Source organism: Scyliorhinus torazame, chromosome 7 (assembly GCF_047496885.1).
Source record: "Scyliorhinus torazame isolate Kashiwa2021f chromosome 7, sScyTor2.1, whole genome shotgun sequence".
NCBI classification, from domain to species: Eukaryota; Metazoa; Chordata; class Chondrichthyes; order Carcharhiniformes; family Scyliorhinidae; genus Scyliorhinus; species Scyliorhinus torazame.
This window is the reverse complement of record NC_092713.1, coordinates 277,029,721-277,053,443: the sequence shown is the minus strand read 5'-3', so window position 1 is coordinate 277,053,443 and position 23,723 is coordinate 277,029,721. Positions and strand designations below refer to the sequence as shown.

General features: G+C 47.1%; 1 protein-coding gene across 2 annotated transcripts in view; it reads left to right on the top strand.

Moving 5' to 3' along the window:
• Positions 1-23,723, top strand: part of atp10b (ATPase phospholipid transporting 10B) — a 511,821-nt gene that overhangs the window by 467,280 nt on the left and 20,818 nt on the right. For both annotated transcript variants that reach the window (XM_072512518.1, XM_072512519.1), the window contains exons 17-18: positions 17,656-17,959; positions 22,316-22,392. In XM_072512518.1, coding sequence (XP_072368619.1) covers positions 17,656-17,959; positions 22,316-22,392 — 381 coding nt within the window. The remainder of the gene's footprint in view (positions 1-17,655; positions 17,960-22,315; positions 22,393-23,723) is intronic.

The window sequence follows — 23,723 nt, the reverse complement described above, 5'->3', positions numbered from 1 at the left end:
ATATGTTGTGTTGCCCTATTATGTATTTTCTCTTATTCCCTTTTCTTCTCATGTACTTAACGATCTGTTGAGCTGCTCGCAGAAAAATACTTTTCACTGTACCTCAGTACACATGACAATAAACAAATCCAATCCAAAATGCATCACCTCGCATTTGTCTGGGTTAAATTCCACCTGCCATTTCTCTGCAACATTTTGCAACCTATCTGTGTCCTGCTGTATTCTCTGACAATCTTCATCACCATCCGCAACTCCTGCAATCTTAGTATCATCGGCAAACTTGTTAATCACATCATCTACGTTTTCTTCCAAGTCATTAATATATATTACAAAGAGTAGAGGTCCCAGTACTGACCCCTGCGGAACACCACTAGTTACAGACCGTCATTTGGAAAAATGCCCTTCCACTGCTACCCTCTGTCTTCTATGGCCAAGCGAGTTCTGAATCCATATAGCCAGTTCACCCCTGACCTCGTGTGATTTCATCTTTTGCACCAACGTGCCATGGGAGACCTTGCCAAATGCTTTACTAAAGTCCATGTAGAAAACATCCACAACCCTTCCCTCATCAATCATTTTTGTCACCTCCTCGAAAAACTCAATTAAATTAGTGAGACATGACCTCCCTCATATAAAACCCGCTGTCTATCCTTTCACTTCCAAATGTGCATAGGACCTGGGCAGAATTCTCCCACAACTGGCCGGATAGTCCGAAGCCGGCGCCAAGAGCGGCGCGAACCACTCCGGCATCGGGCCGACCGGAAAGTGCGGAATCCTCCGCACTTCCAGGGGCTAGCCGGCGGGGGTCGGAGAATCCCGCCCCAGATTTCTCCCGCTCAGCTCCGCTCCTGATGTGAAAGACTTACCTGCCTTTCCTGCTACTTACCAATCACCTTTTTCCCTTGTGGACACCTGCAGCAGGGCAAGGCCACTCACTGGAAATTTGAGAGTGACCAATCAAGGGATAAAAAGCACCTCCTTCCACCTAGCCTTGAATTCCTACCTAGCTTCAAATTCCCAGCTCCTAAACTCACTCTTCGATGTGCCTCACTCTGGATGTGTCTTCTCTGTCTCACTGGGAGTGTGCAAAGAATTAAAGTAGTTGTGGGGAAGCGGGCTAGGTAGAATGCTCTTTCGGAGGGTTGGTGCAGATTCAGTGGGCCGAATGGCCTCCTTCTGCACTGTAAAGATCCAATGGAATCTATTTGGAAGTGATAATTTAACAAAATAGGTGGAGCTTGGCCAAATATGCCTTTGAGGAATTTCTCTATTTTGTGTGCAATTCCTTATATTGAAAAAAGGCAGTTATCAAACTTTTTCAACAAACCAAAAGCTTGTTGAGTTTACTATTTGTAAAGATGGGGCCAGATTTTACAGGGAAAGCAGGAGGGTGCCCCCCCCCCCCCCTTTCCCCCTTTCCCCCCCCCCGGGTTCAGGTCCATTGCTGGTAACCTCTCCCTTGGCCTAGCTGCAGTACCTGGTGGCACTGTAGAGCTGCTGGCTGGCTTCCGATTGGCAGCAGTTCTACGAGGCAGGCCTTCCTCCTGGAGAGCAGCAGAGGTGGTGCCTCGTAATAATTAAAGGCCCATTGACTATAAAATCAAACTGAGGTGAGACGGCCAAGCAGAATCGCACTCAGCCCTGACATTTAGGCTGGGGTGCAAGGAGTCCAACCTCAACCTACCCTCAACCTGATTGCCGCAGGCTTGGAGGGCCGAAGGGCCTGATCCTGCACTGTATTGTTCTTTGTTCTTGTTCTATCTTCCAGACCCATAGAATCTGTTAGCCTTGCTCCAGATTATTTAATTTATTTAGAAGCAAAATCCTTTTTTGGATATTCACTCAAACATAGCTATGACTTTTTTTGTGACTAAGATATTTGTGAATTATTTGTAACATGCACTACTTCTTTAAAATAGAGGTATTTTGATTTGAGGGAAGTTGATTAAAGACCCACCTGAGATTGAAACTGATCAATTTACTTCTCCGTTTGGAGTTCCTTTTTTTTTTTTGCAAATAAGCACAGACTAGTTGTCCTTTTATTTCTGAAATGTGGAAAGTAAGAAACACAACAGAAATTAGTTTAGCTGCTCTCCTGACGGAAGTGGACGTTTGCAGTGAAGAACAGCCCATAATTTAAAAGCCAACTGGGCAGTCTGTGGGAAATGAAGCACGAAAATAATTCGGACAGTAGTTGGTAGAAATGATATGCCTGGGCCCCGTTCTGGACTCGAGCATTTTCTCTAACCTTTCCTTTCTGCTCCGTATCACAGATTAATTTGTGGCTTCTGTTTTCTCGTAAATCTCAAAGCAGTGGGGGAAATGTACTGGGACACTTTGCAACTTGAACTTTGCAGCAGTTTGCGTATTTGTTTGTTGAAATGAAATTGCATTCAACTATTATGCCACACCTCCCATTTATTCAAGGTCAGTTCATGCAACCTTGAGACCAGAGATATTATAGAAATAACTAGGGGGTGTTTCAAAACCCCAAGGTGGGCAAGAAAGGAGTGGTGAGGCGGGGAGGCATTAGATTCTATAATCTGACCAGCCTCACCATAAACCGGTCTAGATCCGGTCTAATTGGGGAAGGTGGCAGGGGGCTTGCAAATCGTGGGAACTTGGCTGGGGAGGAGGTGTACAGGGGGAGGTAGTGGCAAAGTGGTATTGTCATTGGACTGTGCTGTCCAGAGATCCAGGGTAATAATCTGGGGACCCAGGTTCGAATCCCCCACAGCAGATGGTGGAAATTGAATCCAAAAAATATCTGGAATTAAAAGTCTATGATGACCATAAAACCATTGTCGATTGCCGTTTTAAAACAAAAAGCAGATGGTTCACTAATGTCCTTTAGGGAAGGAAATCTGCAGTCCTCCCCTGGTCTGGCCCGCATGTGACTCCAGATATACAGCAATGTTCTCTGAAATGGCCTAGCGAGGCAATAAGTCATTACAAAGTCAATAAAAAGGAAATAAACCGTACGGACCACCCGGTATCGGCCCAGGCACTGGAAATGACAGCGACAAACCCAGCCCTGTGGAGCCGATAAAGTCCTCCTTATTAACATCTGGGGGCTTGTGCTACAATTGGGAGAGCTGTCTCACAGACCAGTCAGGCAATAGCCTGACATTGTCATACTGACAGATTCATACCTTACAGATAACGTCCCAGACACCAATTTAACCATTCCCGGGTATGGTTTGGCACACCGGCAGGACAGACCCACAGAGATGGCGGCACAGTGCTTTACACTCGGAGGGAGATGCCCTGGGAGTCTTCAACTTCGACTTTGGACCCCGTGGGGTGTCATGGCTTCACTTAACCATGGGCAAGGAAACCTCCTGCTGATTACCAGGTACCGGCCACCCTCAGCTGATGAATCAGTACTCCTCCATGTTCAACATCGCTCGGAGGAAGCACTGAGGGTGGCAAGGGCACAGAATGTACCCTGGTGGGAGACTTCAATGTCCGTCACCAAGTGTGGCTTGGTAGCATCACTACTGGCCGTGCTGGCTGAGTCTGAAAGGACAAAGCTGTTAGACTGGGCCTGCACCAGGTGGTAAGGGAACCAATAAGAGGGAAAAATATATGAGATCTCATCCTCGCCAACCTGCCTGCCGCAGATCCATAGGAGTGACCCTCGCATAGTCCTTGTGGTGACGAAGTCCCATCTTCACATTGAGAATACCCTCCATTGTGTTATGTAGCACTACCACCATGCTAAATGGGATAGATTGAGAACAGATCTGGCAACTCAAGATTGGGCATCCTTGCGGCGCTGATGGCCATCAGCAGAATTGTACTCAACCACAATCTGTAACCTCATGGTCCGGCATGCCCCCACTCCACCATTACCACCAAGACAAGGGATCAACCCTGGTTCAATGAAGAGTGCAGTTGGTCATGCCAGGACCTGAGGTGTTGACCCGGTGAAGCTACAACACAGGACTACGTGCATGCCAAATAACATAAGCAGCAAGTGTGACACAAAGTTAAGCAATCTCACAACCAACGGATCAGATCTAAGCTCTGCTAAGATCTAAGCCCTGCCACATAAAATTGAGAATGGTGATAGACAATTAAACAACTTCCTGGAGGAGAAGGCTCCACAAATATCCCATCCTCAGTAATGGAAGAGCCTTGCAAAAGACAAGGCTGAAACATTGACAATAATCTTCAGCCACAAGTGCAGAGTGGACGATCCATCTCGGTCTCCTCCAGAGGTCCCCGGCACCAATTCAATTCACCCTACATGACAGCAAGAGACGGCTGAAGGCACTGGATACTGCAAATGCTATGGGCCTTGACAATATTCCGGTAATACTGCTGAAGACTTGTGCTGCAGAACTTGCTGCACCCCTAGACAAGCTGTTCCAGTACAGCTACAGCACTGATATCTACCCAGCAATGTGGAAAATTGCCCAGGTATGTCCTGCACACAAGAAACAGGACAAATCCAACCCACCCAATTACCGCCCTATCAGTCAACTCTCAATCATCAGTAAAGTGATGGAAGGTGTCATCAAGCGGCATTTACTTGGTAATAACCTGCTCACTGATGCTCAGTTTGGGTTCCGGCAGGATCACTCAGTTCCTGACCTCATTACAGCCTTGATTCAAACATGAACAAAAGAGTTGAACTGCAGAGGTGAGATGAGAGTAATTGCCCTTGACATCAAGGCAGCATTTGACTGAGTATGGCATCACGGAGCCCCAGCAAAACTGGAGTAAATGGGAATCAGGCGGAAAACTCTCCGCTGGTTAGTGTCATACCTGGGACAAAGGAAGATGGATGTGGTTGTTGGAGGTCAGTAATCTCAGTCCTGGGACATCACTGCAAGAGTTCCTCCGGGTGGGGATGGTGTTCTGTGTCCCACCACCTTCAGCTGCTTCATCAATGATGTTCCTTCCAACATGAAGTCAGATGTGGGGATGTTTGCTGGTAATTGCACCATGTTCAGCTCGATTTGTAACTCCTCAGACACTGAAGCAGTCCACCTGCAAATGCAGCAAGACCTGGACAATAGCCAATCTCGGGCTGCCAAGTTACATTTGTGCCACACAAGTAATGATTATCTCCAATAAGAGAGAATCAAATAATTGCCCCTTGACCTTCAATGGCATGACCATCACTGAATCCCCCACAATCAACATCCTCGGGGTTACCATTGACCATCAACTGAACTGGACTAGTCATATAAATATTCTGGCTACAAGAGCAGGTCAGAGGCTAGCAATCCGACAGCGCGTAACTCACCTTCTGACTTCCCAAAGCCTGTCCAGCATCTACAAGGTACAAATCAGGAATGTGATGGAATACTCCCCATTTGTCTGGATAAGTGCAGCTCCAACAACACTCAAGAAGCTCAACACCATCTAGGACAAAGCAGCCCGCTTGATTGTCAAAGATTTGATCCCTCACCCCCAGTGGCTGTAGAAAACAGATGCTGCGGGGTAGAGGGTGGGGAGGGAACAATAGGTGGGAGAATGTCTGGCACCAGGGGCGAGGGCCACCAAGCTAGCTAGGCAGGCTAGCTTACGGAAGCGTAGTGGGGGGTGAGCAGATGTTAGGCTTATCAAAGGGGTTGATTTATTTTGTGCTATTACTAGGAGGGAGGGGTGGGGAAATGTTCTGCAGACGAGGGAGGGACTTTTGCTGAGGCACAGAGAGGAAGTCGGGGGCGGAGGCTGCCTGGGGGCGGGCCGGTGGAGGCTGGCGACTGGCCCAAGAGAGGGGATGGCTGATCGGCGAAGGGGGGTGGGCGATGAGCCCCCCAACTAGACTGATCACCTGGAATGTAAGATGGCTCAATGGGCCGGTCAAGAGGGCACGCATGTTCGCACATTTGAGAGGACTGAAGGCGGACGTGGTAATGCTGCAGGAGACACACCTTAGAGTAGCTGATTCGATTATGTTCAGGAAAGATTGGGTCGGACAGGATTTTCACTCGGGACTGGACTCGAAGACCAAAGGGGTCGTGACCCTGATCAACAAGTGAGTGGTGTTTGAGGGGGGAAGAACAGTTTTGGATGGGGGAGGCAGGTACATTATGATCAGTGGAAAATTGGAAGGGGTGCAGGTGGTACTAGTAAATGTATACGTGCCAAACTGGGATGATGTGGAGTTTATAAAGAGGATGCTGGGGAAGATACCGGACATGGATTCACATAAGCTGGTCATGGGAGGGGACTTCAATACAGTTATTGACCCTGGTTTAGACCGGTCAAGCTCAAAAATGGGCAGGTTGCCAGCAATGGCTAAGGAGCTAAGAGGGTTCATGGAGCAGATGGGGGAGGGTGGACCCATGGAGATTTGGGCAGCCAAGAGTAAAGGAGTTCTCCTTCTATTCACACGTGCATAAAGTGCTCCCGGATTGATTTCTTTATTCTGAGCAGGGCTCTACTGACGGGGGTGATGGACACGGGGTACTCGGCGATCACAATCTCAGACCATGCCCTGCACTGGGGTTGACCTACAGGTTTGTAAAGACAGTAATCAGCGCCCACACTGGAGGTTAGCCGTGGGGCTCTTAGCGGACGAGGAGGTGTGCGGGCGGTTGAGGAAATGTATTCAGAATTACCTGGAGGTCAATGACACGGGGGAAATTTTGGCAGCGGTGGTCTGGGATGCATTGAAGGCGGTGGTTAGAGGGGAGTTGATCTCGATACGGGCCCACATGGAGAAGGTAGACAGGACAGAGTCGGACCGCCTGGTAAAGGAGATACTACAGGTCGACAGGAGGTATGCGGAGACCCCAGAGGCAGGGTCTTTAAGGGAACAGCGGAGGCTACAGGCGGAGTTCGGCTTGTTAACCACAGGGAGGGAGGTGGAGCAGCTGAGAAAGGCGAAGGGGGCGATTTATGAGCATGGAGAGAATGCTAGCAGAATGCTTGCACAGCAGCTTAGAAAGAGGGAGGCAGCCAGGGAGATAGGGAAAGTAAAGGATGGAGACGGGAACCTGGTGGGAGACTTAGCACGGGTGAACAAGGCATTTAAAGAGTTTTATAGTAGGCTGTATGGGTCGGAACCCCCACCGGTGCCAGAGGGGATGAGGCACTTCCTAGGGGGGCTGAATTTCCCGAAGGTGGACGGGGAGCTGTTAGAAGGGCTGGGGGCCTAGATCGGGTTGGAAGAGATAGTGGAGGGGCTGAAGGTCATGCAGTCGTGTAAAGTGCTTCCCCCGACGATGTCACAGGCCACGATCTCGCTGATTCTGAATCGGGATAAGGATCCGGAGCTGTGTGGGTCCTACAGGCCGATATTGAATGTGGACGCCAAACTGCTGGCCAAAATGTTGTCCTCTAGGATTGAAGACTGTGTTCTGGACGTGATTGGGGAGGACCAGACGGGGTTCGTTAAGGCAAGGCAGTTGGTGTCCAATGTAAGAAGGTTGCTGAATGCGATTATGATGCCCCCAGAAGATAGGGAAGTGGAGGTAGTGGTTGCAATGGACGCAGATAAGGGTTTTGATCGAGTAGAATGGGAATATCTGTGGGAGGTACTGTGACGGTTCGGATTTGGGCGGAGTTTTATTGACTGGGTCAGGTTGCTGTATCAGGCTCCTGTGGCGAGCGTACGGATAATAGGACAACATCGGACTATTTTAGGCTACATCGGGGAACGAGACAGGGGTGCTCCCTCTCCCCACTGTGACTCGCGCTAGCTATAGAGCCACTGGCAATTGCGCTGAGAGCCTCGAGGGGCTGGAAGGGGTTAGTCCGGCGGGTATTGGAACACAGAGTCTCGCTTTACGCAGATGACCTGCTCCTATATGTATCGGACCCAATAGAGGGGATGGAAGAAATCATGAGTATTCTGGGGGAATTTGGCCAGTTTTCAGGGTACAAACTAAATATGGGGAAAAGTGGGATGTTTGCAATCCAGGCAAGGGGACAGGAGTGGCGACTGGGGAACTGCCGTTTCGAGTGGTAGGGGGAAGTTTTAGGTATCTCGGCATCCAAGTTGCTCGGGAATGGGAACGTTTGCACAAACTTAATCTGGCTGTCTGGTGGAGGATGATTTTCGGAGGTGGGACGCGCTCCCGTTGTCACTAGCTGGGAGGGTCCAGACAGCGAAGATGACAGTCCTTCCGAGATTCCTCTTTGTGTTCCAGTCTCTCCCCATCTTTATTCCGCGGACCTTTTTTAAATGAATTAACAAAGTTATCACGGGCTTTGTATGGGCGGGCAAGACCCCGCGAATAAAAAAGGGGATGATTGAGTGGAGCCGGGGAAAGGGCGGGCTGGCGCTATCAAACTTCAGTAACTATTATTGCGCGGCGAATATAGCCATGATCAGGAAGTGGATGGTGGGGAGAGGGTCAGCATGGGAGCGTATGGAGGTGGCCTCATATAAGGGCACCAGCTTGGGGGCGTTGATAACGGCGTCTCTGCCATTCCCGCCGGCACGGTACTCCACCAGCCCCATGGTGGTGGCAGCCCTGAGAGTCTGGGGGCAATGGAGGAAGCATGTGGGAGCAGAGGAAGCATCGGTCTGGTCTCCAATCTGCAATAACCACCGGTTTGCCCCTGGAAGGATGGACGGGGAGTTTCGGAGATGGCAGAGGACAGGAATTGAGAGGATGGGGGTTATGTTTATAGAAGGGAGCTTTCCTCGCTTGAGGGAGCTGGAGGAGAAATTTGGATTGGCGAGGGGAAATGAATTTAGGTACCTGCAGGTGCGGGACTGCCTACGTAGACAGGTCTCAACTTTCCCGCTCCTACAATCAAGGGGGATTCAGAATAGGGTAGTTTCCAGAGTGTGGGTGGGAGAAGGGAAGGTCTACGACATCTATAAGGAGCTCATGGGGTCAGAGGACTCGCTGACTGAGGAGTTGAAACGCAAATGGGAAGAGGAGTTAGGAGGAGAGATAGAGGATGGTCTCTGGGTGGATGCGTTGAGTAGAGTCAACACGTCCACAACATGCGCCAGACTCAGCCTGATACAGTTCAAGGTCGTTCACTGGGCTCACATGACAGTGGACCGGATGAGCAGGTTCTTTGGTGTAGAAGATAGGTGTGCAAGGTGTGACCAGTGAACCATATCCACATGTTTTGGGCATGCCCAAAGCTCAGGGGATTTTGGCAGGGGTTTGCGGACGTCATGTTCATGGTGTTAAAAACAAGGGTGGCACCGAGTCAGCAGGTGGCGATTTCGGGGTGTCGGAAGATCCGGGAATCCAGAAGGAGAAAGAGGCAGATGTTCTGGCCTTTGCTTCCCTGGTAGCCCAGAGACAGATATTATTAGCTTGGAGGGACTCAAAGCCCCCGAAGTCGGAGACCTAGCGAACTGACATGGCTAGCTTTCTCTGTTTGGAGAAAATTAAGTTCGCCTTGAGAGGGTCACTGTTAGGGTTCGCCTGGAGGTGGCAACTGTTCGTCGACAGCAGAAGGGGAGGTTATTTTAGTTTAGAGTAGGGGTTAATAAAGGTGGAACCTGTAAGGGAGGAAGCAGGCTTTTTGCATTATGTTTATAGACTTATGTACATTGTTTATTTTGTCATTGTTGTAAAACCAAAAATACCTCAATAAAATGTTTATTAAAAAAAAGAAAAGAGATTCTGGCATTGGTAGGATGTAACATCAAGAGAAGACATCTCCAAATCTTTGGTTGCATCAAATCTTTTCCTTTAAAAGAGGTACATTGCGACAGATTATCATGCATACTCAACTGGCAATCCGTTCTTTTTGAAAAGTCATTTGTAACCTAAAAATTGTTGACATTTGCAAGTAAGTGTTTGGCATTTCTCTAACCTTTTTATCTGCTCCGTGTTACAGATTAATTTGTGGCTCCTGTTTTCTGTAAATGTCAAACCAAAGGGGGAAATATACTGGGACACTTTGCAGCTCCAGCTTTGAACAGCAGCAGCAGATTATGAATCTGTTGTTGGAGAGTTAAATTGACTTTTACAATAGATTCTGTAGCTTGGTGACGTGGAATTTGACTGGTGCAGGACAAGTATAAGGATTTAGGCCGCCCTTACCATAATTAGCCTCTAAAGGAATTAGTGTTGCTACTTGTCGGAATGTACCTGGTGTAGTTTTGAGTCAAGCTGACTGGCGAGGTTTCTCAAGAGCAGGCAGATGAAATTCTCTTTCTGGACATACCTTTTCCCTGTCCGAGTAGCAGAGTAGCAGGAGCAGCTGAAATTGGAGGCAGCACTTGGAGGGTGCGCCAGATAATACCCTCCCTGAAAGGATATCCGGAGAATGCAAGTCCTAAGAGGATCTTAGTGGTGATATGCACACAAGGAAAGGACATTTACCAAAGAGGCAATAGGGGAGCTCTGCAAGGTTCTGAATGCTGACTTGCAGCCAGTTATCAGCTTGCAACGCTATCTCTGTAGCGTTAAAGGTAGTGATCATACTCCACTTTTGTGGCACTGGGATAATTCATGTAGCCACAGTGGACCTTTGTAATATCAGTAGGCTGCAGTTACAGGTATGCATTTTTGGTTGTTTGATGCATCATTCATCAGACCTGGGGTATTCATCCAGTTTGATTTCACAGCATAGTAATAACAAAATAGAACCAACAAGAACAGAGGAATCAGAAAAACTCAGCAGATCTGCCTGCACCTATCAGGAGAGAAACAGAGTTAACTTTTTCAGTCATGGACCCTTCGTCCGAACATCAGGGACCCACGTGCATTCAATCTTCACCTTCCACGCACAGCCTCAGATATCCAACTGCCAGCAGAACACCACTGCTGCACAGGCCTGTAGTAAGGAGTCACCAACCTTCTGATCATCTTGGATCTCTGGCTTCTCGAAAACTGGGGTGCCCAAGTCTGCACCTTGCAGCCCTGTCTTTGATTGGGAGCCTCTCTGCTCCTCACTCTCAATTTTACCTTTTTCCAGATTCCTGTTCTTTGTACCTTTGACCAGAATCTCTACTTGGAACTTGTTTCTGTCCCGCTCCCTTGTTGCTGGAACTTTCTTCTTCAGTTTCAGGGACTTGCTTTCTATTGCTGCGCATTGTCCTGTCTGTTCCGGCAGTTTCTGTGGAATGCTGCTTCATTCTAAGTTACCTTGTTCCAACTGACCTCAAACCACTTTTGCGATCTCTGTTGATTGTCAGTGCTTCCTCAGGGATCTTTTACTCTGAGATTGTTTATTAAACCTGCCTCATTACACATTGCCACATCCAAAATAGCCTGATCCTTGGTTGGGTCCACAACATAGTCTTCTAGGAAGCTTTCCCCAATACAGTCTTATGAATTCTTCTTCATTGCTACCTCTGCCAATTTGATTCTCCCAATCTATATGAAGATTAAAGTCACCCATGATTAAAGTACTGCCTTTTTTACCTGCCCTCATTATCTCCTGATTTATTATCCATCTTACAGCATAGCTACTGTTATGAGGCCTACAGACTACTCCTTCCAGTGTCTTATTCCTCTTATTACCTACCTCTACCCATATGGGTTCTACTTCTTCCAATGGAAGATAATTTCTTGCTACTGTACTTATTTCATCTCGTACTAACAAAGCTGCCCCACCCCTCTTTCCTTCCTGCCTGTCCTTACCCCTGAATATTTCATTCCTAGTTTTGATCTCCTTCTAACTACATCTCTGTAATGGCTATAAGATTATACCCATTAAGGACAGCACGGTGGCGCAGTGCTCAGCACTGCTGCCTCATGGTGCTGAGGACCCGGGCTCAATGGAGTTTGCACATTCTCCCCGTGTCTGCGTGGGTCTCAACCCCACAACCCAAAGATGTGCAGGATAGATCGATTGCCCCCCTAAATTGCCCCTTAACTGGGAAAAAAAGAACTGAGCACTTAAATTTATGAAAAAAATGGGAAAAAAAGACTATACCCATTAACGTCAATTTGTGCCGTTAATTGATTTATTTTGTGCCGAATGCTACATGTGTTTAAGTGAAGAACCATTAATTTTGCCTTGTTACCATTTTCCTCTTTTTGACCTTATTTTGCTTCTTTAAAATGTTTTTACACTCTGTCCCTTCCTGTCACACTCTGGATATCATTACCTAAAGAGCAGCCTTGTAATGCTGTTATATCCTTTTGCTTTGTAAGCCTATATATCCCCTCTAACAAACCGCCCCCCCCCCCCATTTATATTTAAAGTACTCTCGACGTCCCTAGTTATGGGGTTTACAAGAATACTGGTCCCAGCACAGTTCAGATGGAGGCCATCCCAACGGCCAGTTCTGATACCAGTCCATGAACCGAAACCCACTACTCCCACACCAGTTTTCGAACCATATATTTCTCTCTCAAATTTTATGTACCTTATACAAATTTGCATGTGGCTGAGGTAATGCAGAGATTTTAACCTTGGAGGTTCTCTTGTTTAATTTAGTGCCTAGCTCTTCAACTCTGTGCAGAACCTCTTTCCTAGTTCTACCTATGTCATCGGTACCTACACGAACCACGACAACTGGACCCTGCCCTTCCCACTGCAGATTTCTCTCAGCCCAGAGCAGATGTCCTGAACCATTTCAAGTGTGGCAACTTAAAAGATGAATTAAATCGAGGCAGTTATTGAAAAAGAAGCCTTGGCTGCTACCTGGGCTTGTGAAACATTTGCAGACCATGCCCTGTGTCTTCAATTCACAATTGAGATTGACCACAAATCTTTGATTACTCTATTGAATGCAAAGGAATTAGCAAAGATGTTGCCAACGGTGCAAAGAGTTTGGATGTGATTGATGAGATTTGATGCTACAACTGAGTATGTGCAAGGAAAAAAACAGACTTTAGTGAATACCTCATATTCCATGAGTGAGGCAAAAGCAAGGAGAGATAACATTTCTTGAAGATGTGGAGACATTTATTTCACTAATGACCGAATGTCTACCAGTTGCAACACTATCTTAAATGAGATCAGAAATGCATAAATGTCAGAAGATGAATGTGCTCAAATCCAAGGATGCTGCATCAGAGGATGCCCAGAATACACACCTCAAAATCCTATTCTGAGCCAATATTTTGAGGAAAGAAGATCCCTCAGTGTGATGGATGACTTGCTGATTTATGATGAAAGACTGAGTTGTACCTAGAGTCCTATGATACATTATCTGTCAGAGGTTGCACCAAGGGCACTTGAGTATCGCAAAGTGCCGTTCAGAGCGAGAGGTTCTGCCTGTTCGCCACGATTCTCCTGTTCATGAGAAGAGGTGAGGAGCAGAGGGAACCACTGATGGCATCCTCATTTCCAACCAGACCTTGATATTTCTTTCTGAGCTCAGAGGGAAAGCTGTTTTGATAGTGGTTGACTACTGTTCAAGATGGATAGGCGTAAAATTTCTACATGGCCATACGTCTGAGGCTGTCATTGAAAGATATTTTTCCATACATGAGATTCTACATCTTGTTGTTTCAGACACGGCCCACAGTTTGCTGATGAACCCACTAGAGCAGTGGTTTTCAAACTTTTTGTCCCAGGATCCACTTTTGCCAACTGGCAGACCCTTGTGACCCACGCTGGCCGGCTGACCTTACGCGGCCCATGCCAGCCAACCTTCGGGATCCACGCCAGTCAACATCCACAGCCCACGCTGGCCAACCTTTGCGACACATGCCACGTTCACTTTCCTTTATTGCGAAAGGGGCGCCTGCTTGGGCTTCAGGATCTCACTCCAATCAGGTTCCCAGGAGGAGAGGGCAATGCACATATCGGGTGCAGACTTCAGCCAGTTCCTTTGTGCCATCTTCATCTTTGTGAGAATGGAAAATGCAACGTCACACATGTAGGTCATCGTGAAGGGGCAATAGCACCAAAATTCTTGTTTTACTCAGCACTGAATAGTCCTGGGAGATGCTACACCAGAATGCTGGCAGCCTCATGTGCTGTCACAGGTTAGATTCAGCAGTGTAGCATTTTCATTTGGAGTCAGTTGTAAGTTAATAACGGACTCTTGTGTCTCAACCTCAAAAGGAATTTTTCACCCACCAGTTCTTTTCAAAATCTGAAACTTCTCTCATTTGCCAGTATTTCCTTGCATTAACACGCATGGGCTTTGATCCTTATTTGCATTGGCACAATTGACAAAGCCATACGTCAAGGAATCATCTTTAAGGGCGGCATGTGGCACAGTGGTTAACACTGCAATTGCGGCGCTGAGGATCCGGGTTCAAATCCCAGCCCTGGGTCACTGTCCATGTGGAGTTTGCACATTCTCCCAATGTCTGCGTGGGTTTCACCCCCATAACCCAAAGATGTGCAGGGTAGTTGGATTGGCCACGCTAAATTGCCTCTTAATTGGAAATAAAATAATTGGGCACTCTAAATTTATAAAAAATAATGAAATCATCTTTATACTGCTTAGCCCCCGAGCCAAGTTTCTTCTTGTAGGCTGTTAATCAGAGGCCCTGGATCTCTGTACAGCGCTAACACTAGCTCTGCTCTGTCATGCCCTGGACTCTCCTGAGCTGCCCACTCCAGCAGATTCAGATGTGAGATCCTGTCCAGTAGATGCACTGCCTATTTGTGTCTCTGCCCGTCTCTTATTTGTAAGAAAATGCTTTACCTTCACCATCCTCCTTCCTTGCTTGCCACAGCTAGGAAATCAAAGAAGCCCTCCTCCGTGATTTGACGCCAAAAGTACGTACATAAAGGTGCTTGACGTCACGTATATGTGCAAGGCACATGACCTGCTCACTGCTGCCGCTTCTGGTCACAAAACTTCACACAGCCTCATTTCCATCTCATTTAAAAGACAGCAGCGGCTGCCATTCTCAATAAAAATGCTGGCACTGACCATTAGGTGCATTCCCTACGATCAGGCCAAACAGGGGAATGCCGCAACCTTCCTGACATCTGCCCGCGACCCATGGATGGGTCCTTGTAATACCTTGTATGAGGGAGTTCACTGAATCTTACGGATTTGCCCATACAACTAACTCACTGAGAAATGTGCAAACTATTGGTGAAGTCAAAAGAGGTGTAGGGTAAAGGCTTCATTTTTTTTTTTTTAAAAGAAGATATTAACCTGGTACTGCTAAATTAACATTCTACCCCCTGCTCCAGAATGATCTGGCTTCATGGGAACTTTTAATGGGAACGAGGCTGAGGACTCAACTTCCTACTCTTTCTCATACACTTATGCCTTGTCTGACTGAAGACGATTTGGACAGGTTGAGTGTTACGACCCCCTACAGGGACAGAGCTGTATAACATCTGCTGCCCCTCCTACACATCTGAGAATGAGCCACTCAGGTGACTAGGGGGGCGGAGCTCCCACCTAATTGGAGGAGCTCCCCACAGAATATAAACCCCGACCTGGAAACATTTCAGGGAAAGAGACCCTGCAGGGAGGGGAGAGAAGCGATTATTGTGACCAGTGTGGAATAAAGTCAGTTGGACCCTGTGAGCCTAGCCTCTCGTGGAGTCTTTGCCTCCGTTGACAACAGTGAGGGTGAAGGGGGAGGAGTACGGTTGCGGTCAAATGTACGTGGAACCACTATAACCGGCAAATAGTACACAAACTACCAGATCTCCAGCCTATGATCAAGCACATCAAGACCAACATGTTGAAAAAGCATGGCATCTGTAATCTGAATTTATGGAGACAGAAAATGGTACAGTGAGAAGCAACAGGAATGCACTAGTTTCTACAGGAGGCAGCCTATAGGCCCCAAAACAGAAAATGCTGGAAAAACTCAATAGCTCTGGCAGTGTATGTGGAGAGAGAAAGAATGCTAACGTGAGCTCTCTCCACAGATGCTGCCAGACCTGTTTGAGTTTTTCCAGCATTTTCTGTTTTCATTTAAGATTTCTGGTATTAGTTTGCTTTCATTTAACCTTCTGCAAAGTTGACCAGTTCTTCAGGAGACCAAGAAGATGGTCTGCATGGAGAACTGGTATCTTCTGACAATTATCATCCTGGCCCACAGAATTTGAGAGAAAGCATGGAGAGCTCCAATTCTCAATCTCCTAGAGAGCAGAGAAAATGGTTGGTTAGATGGATGAAACCACCATAGCAGTTATTTCTGTGAATCAGCGATGAAGACAGGGACTTGGGGAGAGATGTAGCATAAAAGGAAGTGAAGATGCAAATAAGACTGTTCCCATCACCTTGGCAAAGTGATGTAAGATCACATGACTATCATGATCAGGTACTCTTGCAGCTTTGTGGCAAGGATGAAGACTCATTTGAGTCCTAATTATTCTTTGTAATGTTTTGAATGAAGTGGATGTGAAACCTTACCTTAGAAGACTCAAACAATAGTCATCAACAACACACAAACACAAGAACACTTGACATAAAAGGCCTGGGGAAGGGTCCAAGCAATTCCGTAGGCAGAAGTACTTGGATGAGCACAATGCGATGACTGGCACAAGGCGTTCTTCAGTGACTGACGGGACATCAGAATCCAACCAGTTACTGACGTCTTTGCTTAGATTTATGCTTTTATTACCACTCTGCTCAGTCCTCCTCTCCCACCTTCAAGTAAAGGACCAATTCTTCAATCTAGGATCCATCCTCGACCATGGGAACACATCTTTGCCCCAATGTCACCATGTCATAAAAATCACCTGACTCAATAAACCAGCATCAAGAAGTTGTACTCTATTGGAGGGAAAAAAATAACATTTTGAATAACAAAGTATAACAAGAATTCACTTTTTTTTTTAATGCAACAATTTTACAAAGCATTACCATTTACTCTTCTGATATTATGGTTGCCTGGGAAATGAAACATGCCTTTCCTGGTGACTCTCCTTCAAGCGGTTAGTAACATGAGAGCTTCGACGTATGGGATATCACTAATTGGTATTAGTGGAAGAGGACAGGAGCAAAATATGAAGCTTTTAGCTTTGTGCAGCTCAACAGGGCTGTTGCACCAATTGTACTTAGACACTAACCTGGCATCAAGACTAGGCCTCTGGATACTCCATCACCAATAGCAAGAGCAGAGTGCCTCCCCATGAGTTACATGGCTTGTTGTTTGTGGAGGAGAGGTTGGGGTTGTCATTTGCTGCAGCATAATTGTATGAAGAAGAAGGTGACCAGGAATCGAATACTGCGCGACAGGTGACATGGGACAGGTAAAGTGGTGGTACCATCTTGTTAAAGTACAATTACCATTACATGAATTGGGTATGCATTCTGTGAACTGCTGAGTTATTACCTTCCCTAAACAGAAGTACATGTTGGAGGGGTACTAGTGCAGTTGGTAGTCTTTGAGACTGAACAATGTAGTGTTGCCATGGGATCCCAAGGAAGGAAAGGGCATGTGTTTCCTTGCCTGTCCTGTCAGGTTGTTGAATGTCTTAAAACAGGTGGGGGTGGGGAGGTGGTTTTACTAGAAGAGGGCAGGAGCTAAACCTGAAGCTTGTTGCTGTGTGCAGGTCGATGCTGGATGGTTAGCTCAATTGGCTGGATGGCTGGTTTGTGATGCGGAGCGATGCAAACAGCACGGGTTCAATTCCCATATGGGCTGAGGTTATTCATGAAGGCTCAACCTTGCCCCTCGCCTGACGTATAGTGACCCTCAGGTTAAATCAACACCAGTAAACTCTCTCTCAAAGGGGAAAGCAGCCTCTGGGACTGTGGTGACATTTAATAGACGATAAGCATTTTCCTTTATACTGAAGTGACCCCTGGGACTAGGTCATTGAAATACATATTCTATTTTCTAATCTGGAATTTAAAAAAACAACTTTGTTTTCATTTAACAGGAGGCGTGTGAATCATTGCTGGATTGCATCTTGGATGAAATCAGAATCTATAAAGAAGTAAATTGTACAACATCCAAATTAACAACGGACTTTGCCCCTGTTTCCTCTGTATCCAAACCAAGTTTTGGTCTAGTGATTGATGGAAAGACTTTGAGAGCGATCTTCCATGGAAACCTGCAGAAGAAGTTCCTGGAATTGGCAAAATGTTGCCAATCTGTGCTGTGCTGCCGTTCCACTCCACTGCAGAAAAGCATGGTAGTCAAGCTAGTCCGAGACCATCTAAAGGTCATGACATTAGCAATCGGTATGCATCCTACTTAAATACCTGGTTTCTTACTCTTAATGGTTGTTTGAGATTTATGCTTCCCTTAATGCAATTACAGTCTATTTCAGATACCAGCAGTTGCTGTCCAGTTTCACCATTGACAGCCTCAACGTTATTACTGCAGCAAAATCTGGATCAATGTTTCTTGGGAAGGTATTCAACCCATCTGTCTATTCAGGTGGAATTAAAAGATCCTACTGCACCATTTGAAGATAAGAGAGTTCCTCTGGTGTCCAAGTCCAATATTCTTCCCTCAATCAGTATCACCAAAAAACAGATCAAATAGTTAAACAAAGAACAAAGAACAAAGAAATGTACAGCACAGGAACAGGCCCTTCGGCCCTCCAAGCCCGTGCCGACCATGCTGCCCGACTAAACTACAATCTTCTACACTTCCTGGGTCCGTATCCTTCTATTCCCATCCTATTCATATATTTGTCAAGATGCCCCTTAAATGTCCTGATCGTCCCTGCTTCCACTACCTCCTCCGGTAGCGAGTTCCAGGCACCCACTACCCTCTGCGTAAAAAACTTGCCTCCTACATCTACTCTAAACCTTGCCCCTCTCACCTTAAACCTATGCCCCCTAGTAATTGACCCCTCTACCCTGGGGAAAAGCCTCTGACTATCCACTCTGTCTATGCCCCTCATAATTTTGTAGACCTCTATCAGGTCGCCCCTCAACCTCCGTTGTTCCAGCGAGAACAAACCGAGTTTATTCAACCGCTCCTCATAGCTAATGCCCTCCATACCAGGCAACATCCTGGTAAATCTCTTCTGCACCCTCTCTAAAGCCTCCACATCCTTCTGGTAGTGTGGCGACCAGAATTGAACACTATACTCCAAGTGTGGCCTAACTAAGGTTCTATACAGCTGCAACATGACTTGCCAATTCTTATACTCAATGCCCCGGCCAATGAAGGCAAGCATGACTACCTTCTCCACCTGTGTTGCCCCTTTCAGTGACCTGTGGACCTGTACTCCTAGATCTCTTTGACTTTCAATACTCTTGAGGGTTCTACCATTCACTGTATATTCCCGACCTGCATTAGACCTTCCAAAATGCATTACCTCACATTTGTCCGGATTAAACTCCATCTGCCATCTCTCCGCCCAAGTCTCCAGACAATCTAAATCCTGCTGTATCCTCCGACAGTCCTCATCGCTATCCGCAATTCCACCAACCTTTGTGTCGTCTGCAAACTTACTAATCAGACCAGTTACATTTTCCTCCAAATCATTTATATATACTACAAAGAGCAAAGGTCCCAGCACTGATCCCTGTGGAACACCACTGGTCACAGCCCTCCAATTAGAAAAGCATCCCTCCATTGCTACTCTCTGCCTTCTATGGCCTAGCCAGTTCTGTATCCACCTTGCCAGCTCACCCCTGATCCCGTGTGACTTCACGTTTTGTACTAGTCTACCATGAGGGACCTTGTCAAAGGCCTTACTGAAGTCCATATAGACAACATCTACTGCCCTACCTGCATCAATCATCTTAGTGACCTCCTCAAAAAACTCTATCAAGTTAGTGAGACACGACCTCCCCTTCACAAAACTGTGCTGCCTCTCACTAATACGTCCATTTGCTTCCAAATGGGAGTAGATCCTGTCTCGAAGAATTCTCTCCAGTAATTTCCCTACCACTGAAGCAAGGCTCACCGGCCTGTAGTTCCCGGGATTATCCTTGCTACCCTTCTTGAACAGAGGAACAACATTGGCTATTCTCCAGTCCTCCGGGACATCCCCTGAAGACAGCGAGGATCCAAAGATTTCTGTCAAGGCCTCAGCAATTTCCTCTCCAGCCTCCTTCAGTATTCTGGGGTAGATCCCATCAGGCCCTGGGGACTTATCTACCTTAATATTTTTTAAGACACCCAACACCTCGTCTTTTTGGATCACAATGTGACCCAGGCTATCTACACCCCCTTCTCCAGACTCAACATCTACCAATTCCTTCTCTTTGGTGAATACTGATGCAAAGTATTCATTTAGTACCTCGCCCATTTCCTCTGGCTCCACACATAGATTCCCTTGCCTATCCTTCAGTGGGCCAACCCTTTCCCTGGCTACCCTCTTGCTTTTTATGTACGTGTAAAAAGCCTTGGGATTTTCCTTAACCCAATTTGCCAATGACTTTTCGTGACCCCTTCTAGCCCTCCTGACTCCTTGCTTAAGTTCCTTCCTACTTTCCTTATATTCCACGCAGGCTTCGTCTGTTCCCAGCCTTTTAGCCCTGACAAATGCCTCCTTTTTCTTTTTGACGAGGCCTACAATATCACTCGTCATCCAAGGTTCCCGAAAATTGCCGTATTTATCTTTCTTCCTCACAGGAACATGCCGGTCCTGTATTCCTTTCAACTGCCACTTGAAAGCCTCCCACATGTCAGATGTTGATTTGCCCTCAAACATCCGCCCCCAATCTATGTTCTTCAGTTCCCGCCTAATATTGTTATAATTAGCCTTCCCCCAATTTAGCACATTCATCCTCGGACCACTCTTATCCTTGTCCACCAGTACTTTAAAACTTACTGAATTGTGGTCACTGTTACCGAAATGCTCCCCTACTGAAACATCTACCACCTGGCTGGGCTCATTCCCCAATACCAGGTCCAGTACCGCCCCTTCCCTAGTTGGACTGTCTACATATTGTTTTAAGAAGCCCTCCTGGATGCTCCTTACAAACTCCGCCCCATCTAAACCCCTGGCACTAAGTGAGTCCCAGTCAATATTGGGGAAGTCTCCCATCACCACAACCCTGTTGTTTTTACTCTTTTCCAAAATCTGTCTACCTATCTGCTCCTCTATCTCCCGCTGGCTGTTGGGAGGCCTGTAGTATACCCCCAACATTGTGACTGCACCCTTCTTATTCCTGATCTCTACCCATATAGCCTCACTGCCCTCTGAGGTGTCCTCTCGCAGTACAGCTGTGATATTCTCCCGAACAAGTAGCGCAACTCCACCTCCCCTTTTACATCCCCCTCTATCCCGCCTGAAACATCTAAATCCTGGAACGTTTAGCTGCCAATCCTGCCCTTCCCTCAACCAGGTCTCTGTAATGGCAACAACATCATAGTTCCAAGTACTAATCCAAGCTCTAAGTTCATCTGCCTTACCCGTAATGCTCCTTGCATTAAAACATATGCACTTCAGGCCACCAGACCCGCTGTGTTCAGCAACTTCTCCCCGTCTGCTCTGCCTCAGAGCCACACTGTCCCTATTCCCTAGTTCTCCCTCAATGCTCTCACCTTCTGACCTATTGCCCCCTTGCCCACCCCCCTGCCATACTAGTTTAAACCCTCCCGTGTGACACTAGCTGCTGTTTGTGGGGCCTCAGTGTGCAGAACTAGTGAATAAAAATATTTTATTCATGTCATCTTGAAATTCTATGCTTGCTGTACCATGGCAGGCACTTGTAATTTACTAAATGATGTTTACCTCCCAAAAACTCAATGCAGAGTAAAATCTCTCTCAGAGGAGCTTTGTCTAATCATAGGCCTGTGATTCTTTACTGTGAGTGTAAGAACTGAGAGTTTTTGAAAATTAATTCAAGGGATGGGGATGTTGCTGGCTCGACCATCTGTTATTGCCCATCCCCAATTGTCCTTAAGAAGGTGGTGGTGAGTTGCTTTCTTGAACTGCTGCAGTCCATGCGGTGTCAGAATGCCCACTGTGCTGTTGGGGAGGAAGTTCCAGGGTTTGACCCAGCGACAGTGAATGAACGGCGATATATTTCCAAGTCAGGGTGGTGAGTGGCGTAGAGGGGAACTCCCAGGTGGGTGATGTTCCCATGTGTCTGCTGCCCTTGTTCTTTCAGGCGCTGTGGCTTTGGAAGGTGCTGCCTCAGGCTTGCTGAGTTCCCGCAGTACATCTGCAGGATGGTATACAAGGCTGCCACTGTGCTTCCGTGGTGGAGGGAGTGAATGTTTGTGGATGGGGTGCCAATCAAGTGGGCTGCTTTGTCCTGAATTGCGTTGAGCTCCTTGTGCGTTGTTGGAGTTGCAATCAGCCAAGTAGAGAATATTTCTTATACTCCTGACTTGTGCCCTATAGATGGTGGACAGGCTTTGGGGAGTCAGGAGGTGAGTTACTCCTCTTCGATCACCAAGCCTGTGATCTGCTCTTACAGCCACATTATTTATGTGGTTAGTCCAGTTCAGTTTCTGATCAATGCTAATGCCCAAGGTGTTGATAGTGGGGGAATCAGCAGGGTAGTCAACGGTATTTTGCCATCTTGGGACACAGGACTACAGCAAACATGGTTTTGCGATCAATCTGTGTATATATGATGAAGGATATATCAAAAAGTGCAATAATGTACTTCATCTTGCAGGTGATGGGGCCAATGATGTAAGCATGATCCAGGCTGCTGATGTGGGAATTGGAATCTTTGGTCAAGAAGGAATGCAGGTACAGTGCTTCCCTCCTGTGCTAGTCTAATAAAGAATGCATAATTCTGTAAGACTGGGGCGATTTTCAGCCTGTGTCAACCGTCGGTGAGAACGGCGACGTGGGTGAAAATCCCATGAGAATCGGAAAACATGATTCTCACCAGTGAGGTTGCAATATCCCATTTTCCACGTCCCTCACCAGTGACGTAACGAGTTTCAAGTACATTCAAATATATTTAATGTACTTCACGAGCCCCCCCATCACATTATTTTCTGTGCTGTTGGGGTGCCCTGGGGCTGACCTCTCTCAGGTCCTGCCCCGCCATAGTGACGACGTGAAACACGCCCCTGAAGTTTCTTTCACAGAGGCTCAAAATAAAAACTCGGCTTTGCAGCTGGAGGACTATGCTCCGGGTTTCAGTCAGATTCTGACACTGAAACAGGTTCCCGCTGGAATGAGCCATTTGCATAGATTTTGAGTGCTGCAGTGACCTTCACAGCCACTTTGAACAGGTGTCCTTCTCCTCCATGGGGTGCCATGTCCTTGAGGACGTGGCACAGGTGCCACATTGGCTCTTTGTTGAGATGGAGCCTCCTGCGGCACATGCTGTCCATCATCTCACTGAAAAAACATCGATGCACCTTGGTCCGTCGCTGGCCTCTCCCTCTAGGTTCTTACTTGGCCTGATAGGCAGCCGGCCTTCAAGGAGTGAGGTGACCCCTTGCAGATGGGGTACTGCCTCCAGCCTGCTTTGTCGCTGCTGCCGCCTTCTCCGGCGTTTGCCTGACTCGGCTGCCATCAGCAACGCAAGGACAGCCTCTGTGGTATCCACACCAGGAAACATTTTTTAACATGGAAGGAATTGGAGGAGGAGAGAGAATGACAATCCATGAGGGCTTCCATCCCGGGACCCTCGAATACCCTCTGGCCGTGAGAGAATTCCCAGGGCTGAATACCTGCATTTAGTGTTTTCTTGTTAGCAGCTGCCTCGATGGTGCTGACATCCCTGGAGTTCAGGCACAGTGTTGAGGCTTCAAAGTTTTCCTGAGATGCTCTGCACCAATCATCCTCTGAGACAGAGCACATGTACCCTGGAGTAGCCACTTGAGAGTTGAGGAGTGTGAAGTGCTATCACAATGAACAAGGATAATTCGTCATTTGCAATAGCCTTCAGCGATGAAGCTAGAACCTGCTCACAGTCAAAGAGAGTGAAATTGACTTTCAGCATTGAAGCCTCAGCAGGGCTCTGTCCTGGGAGAATCCGGTGGGACAGACAGGCTGCAGCTGTGGTTGCCCCTGCTATGGGTCTCCACAATATTTAAAAATGACTTGCAGGCCTCACAAACGCA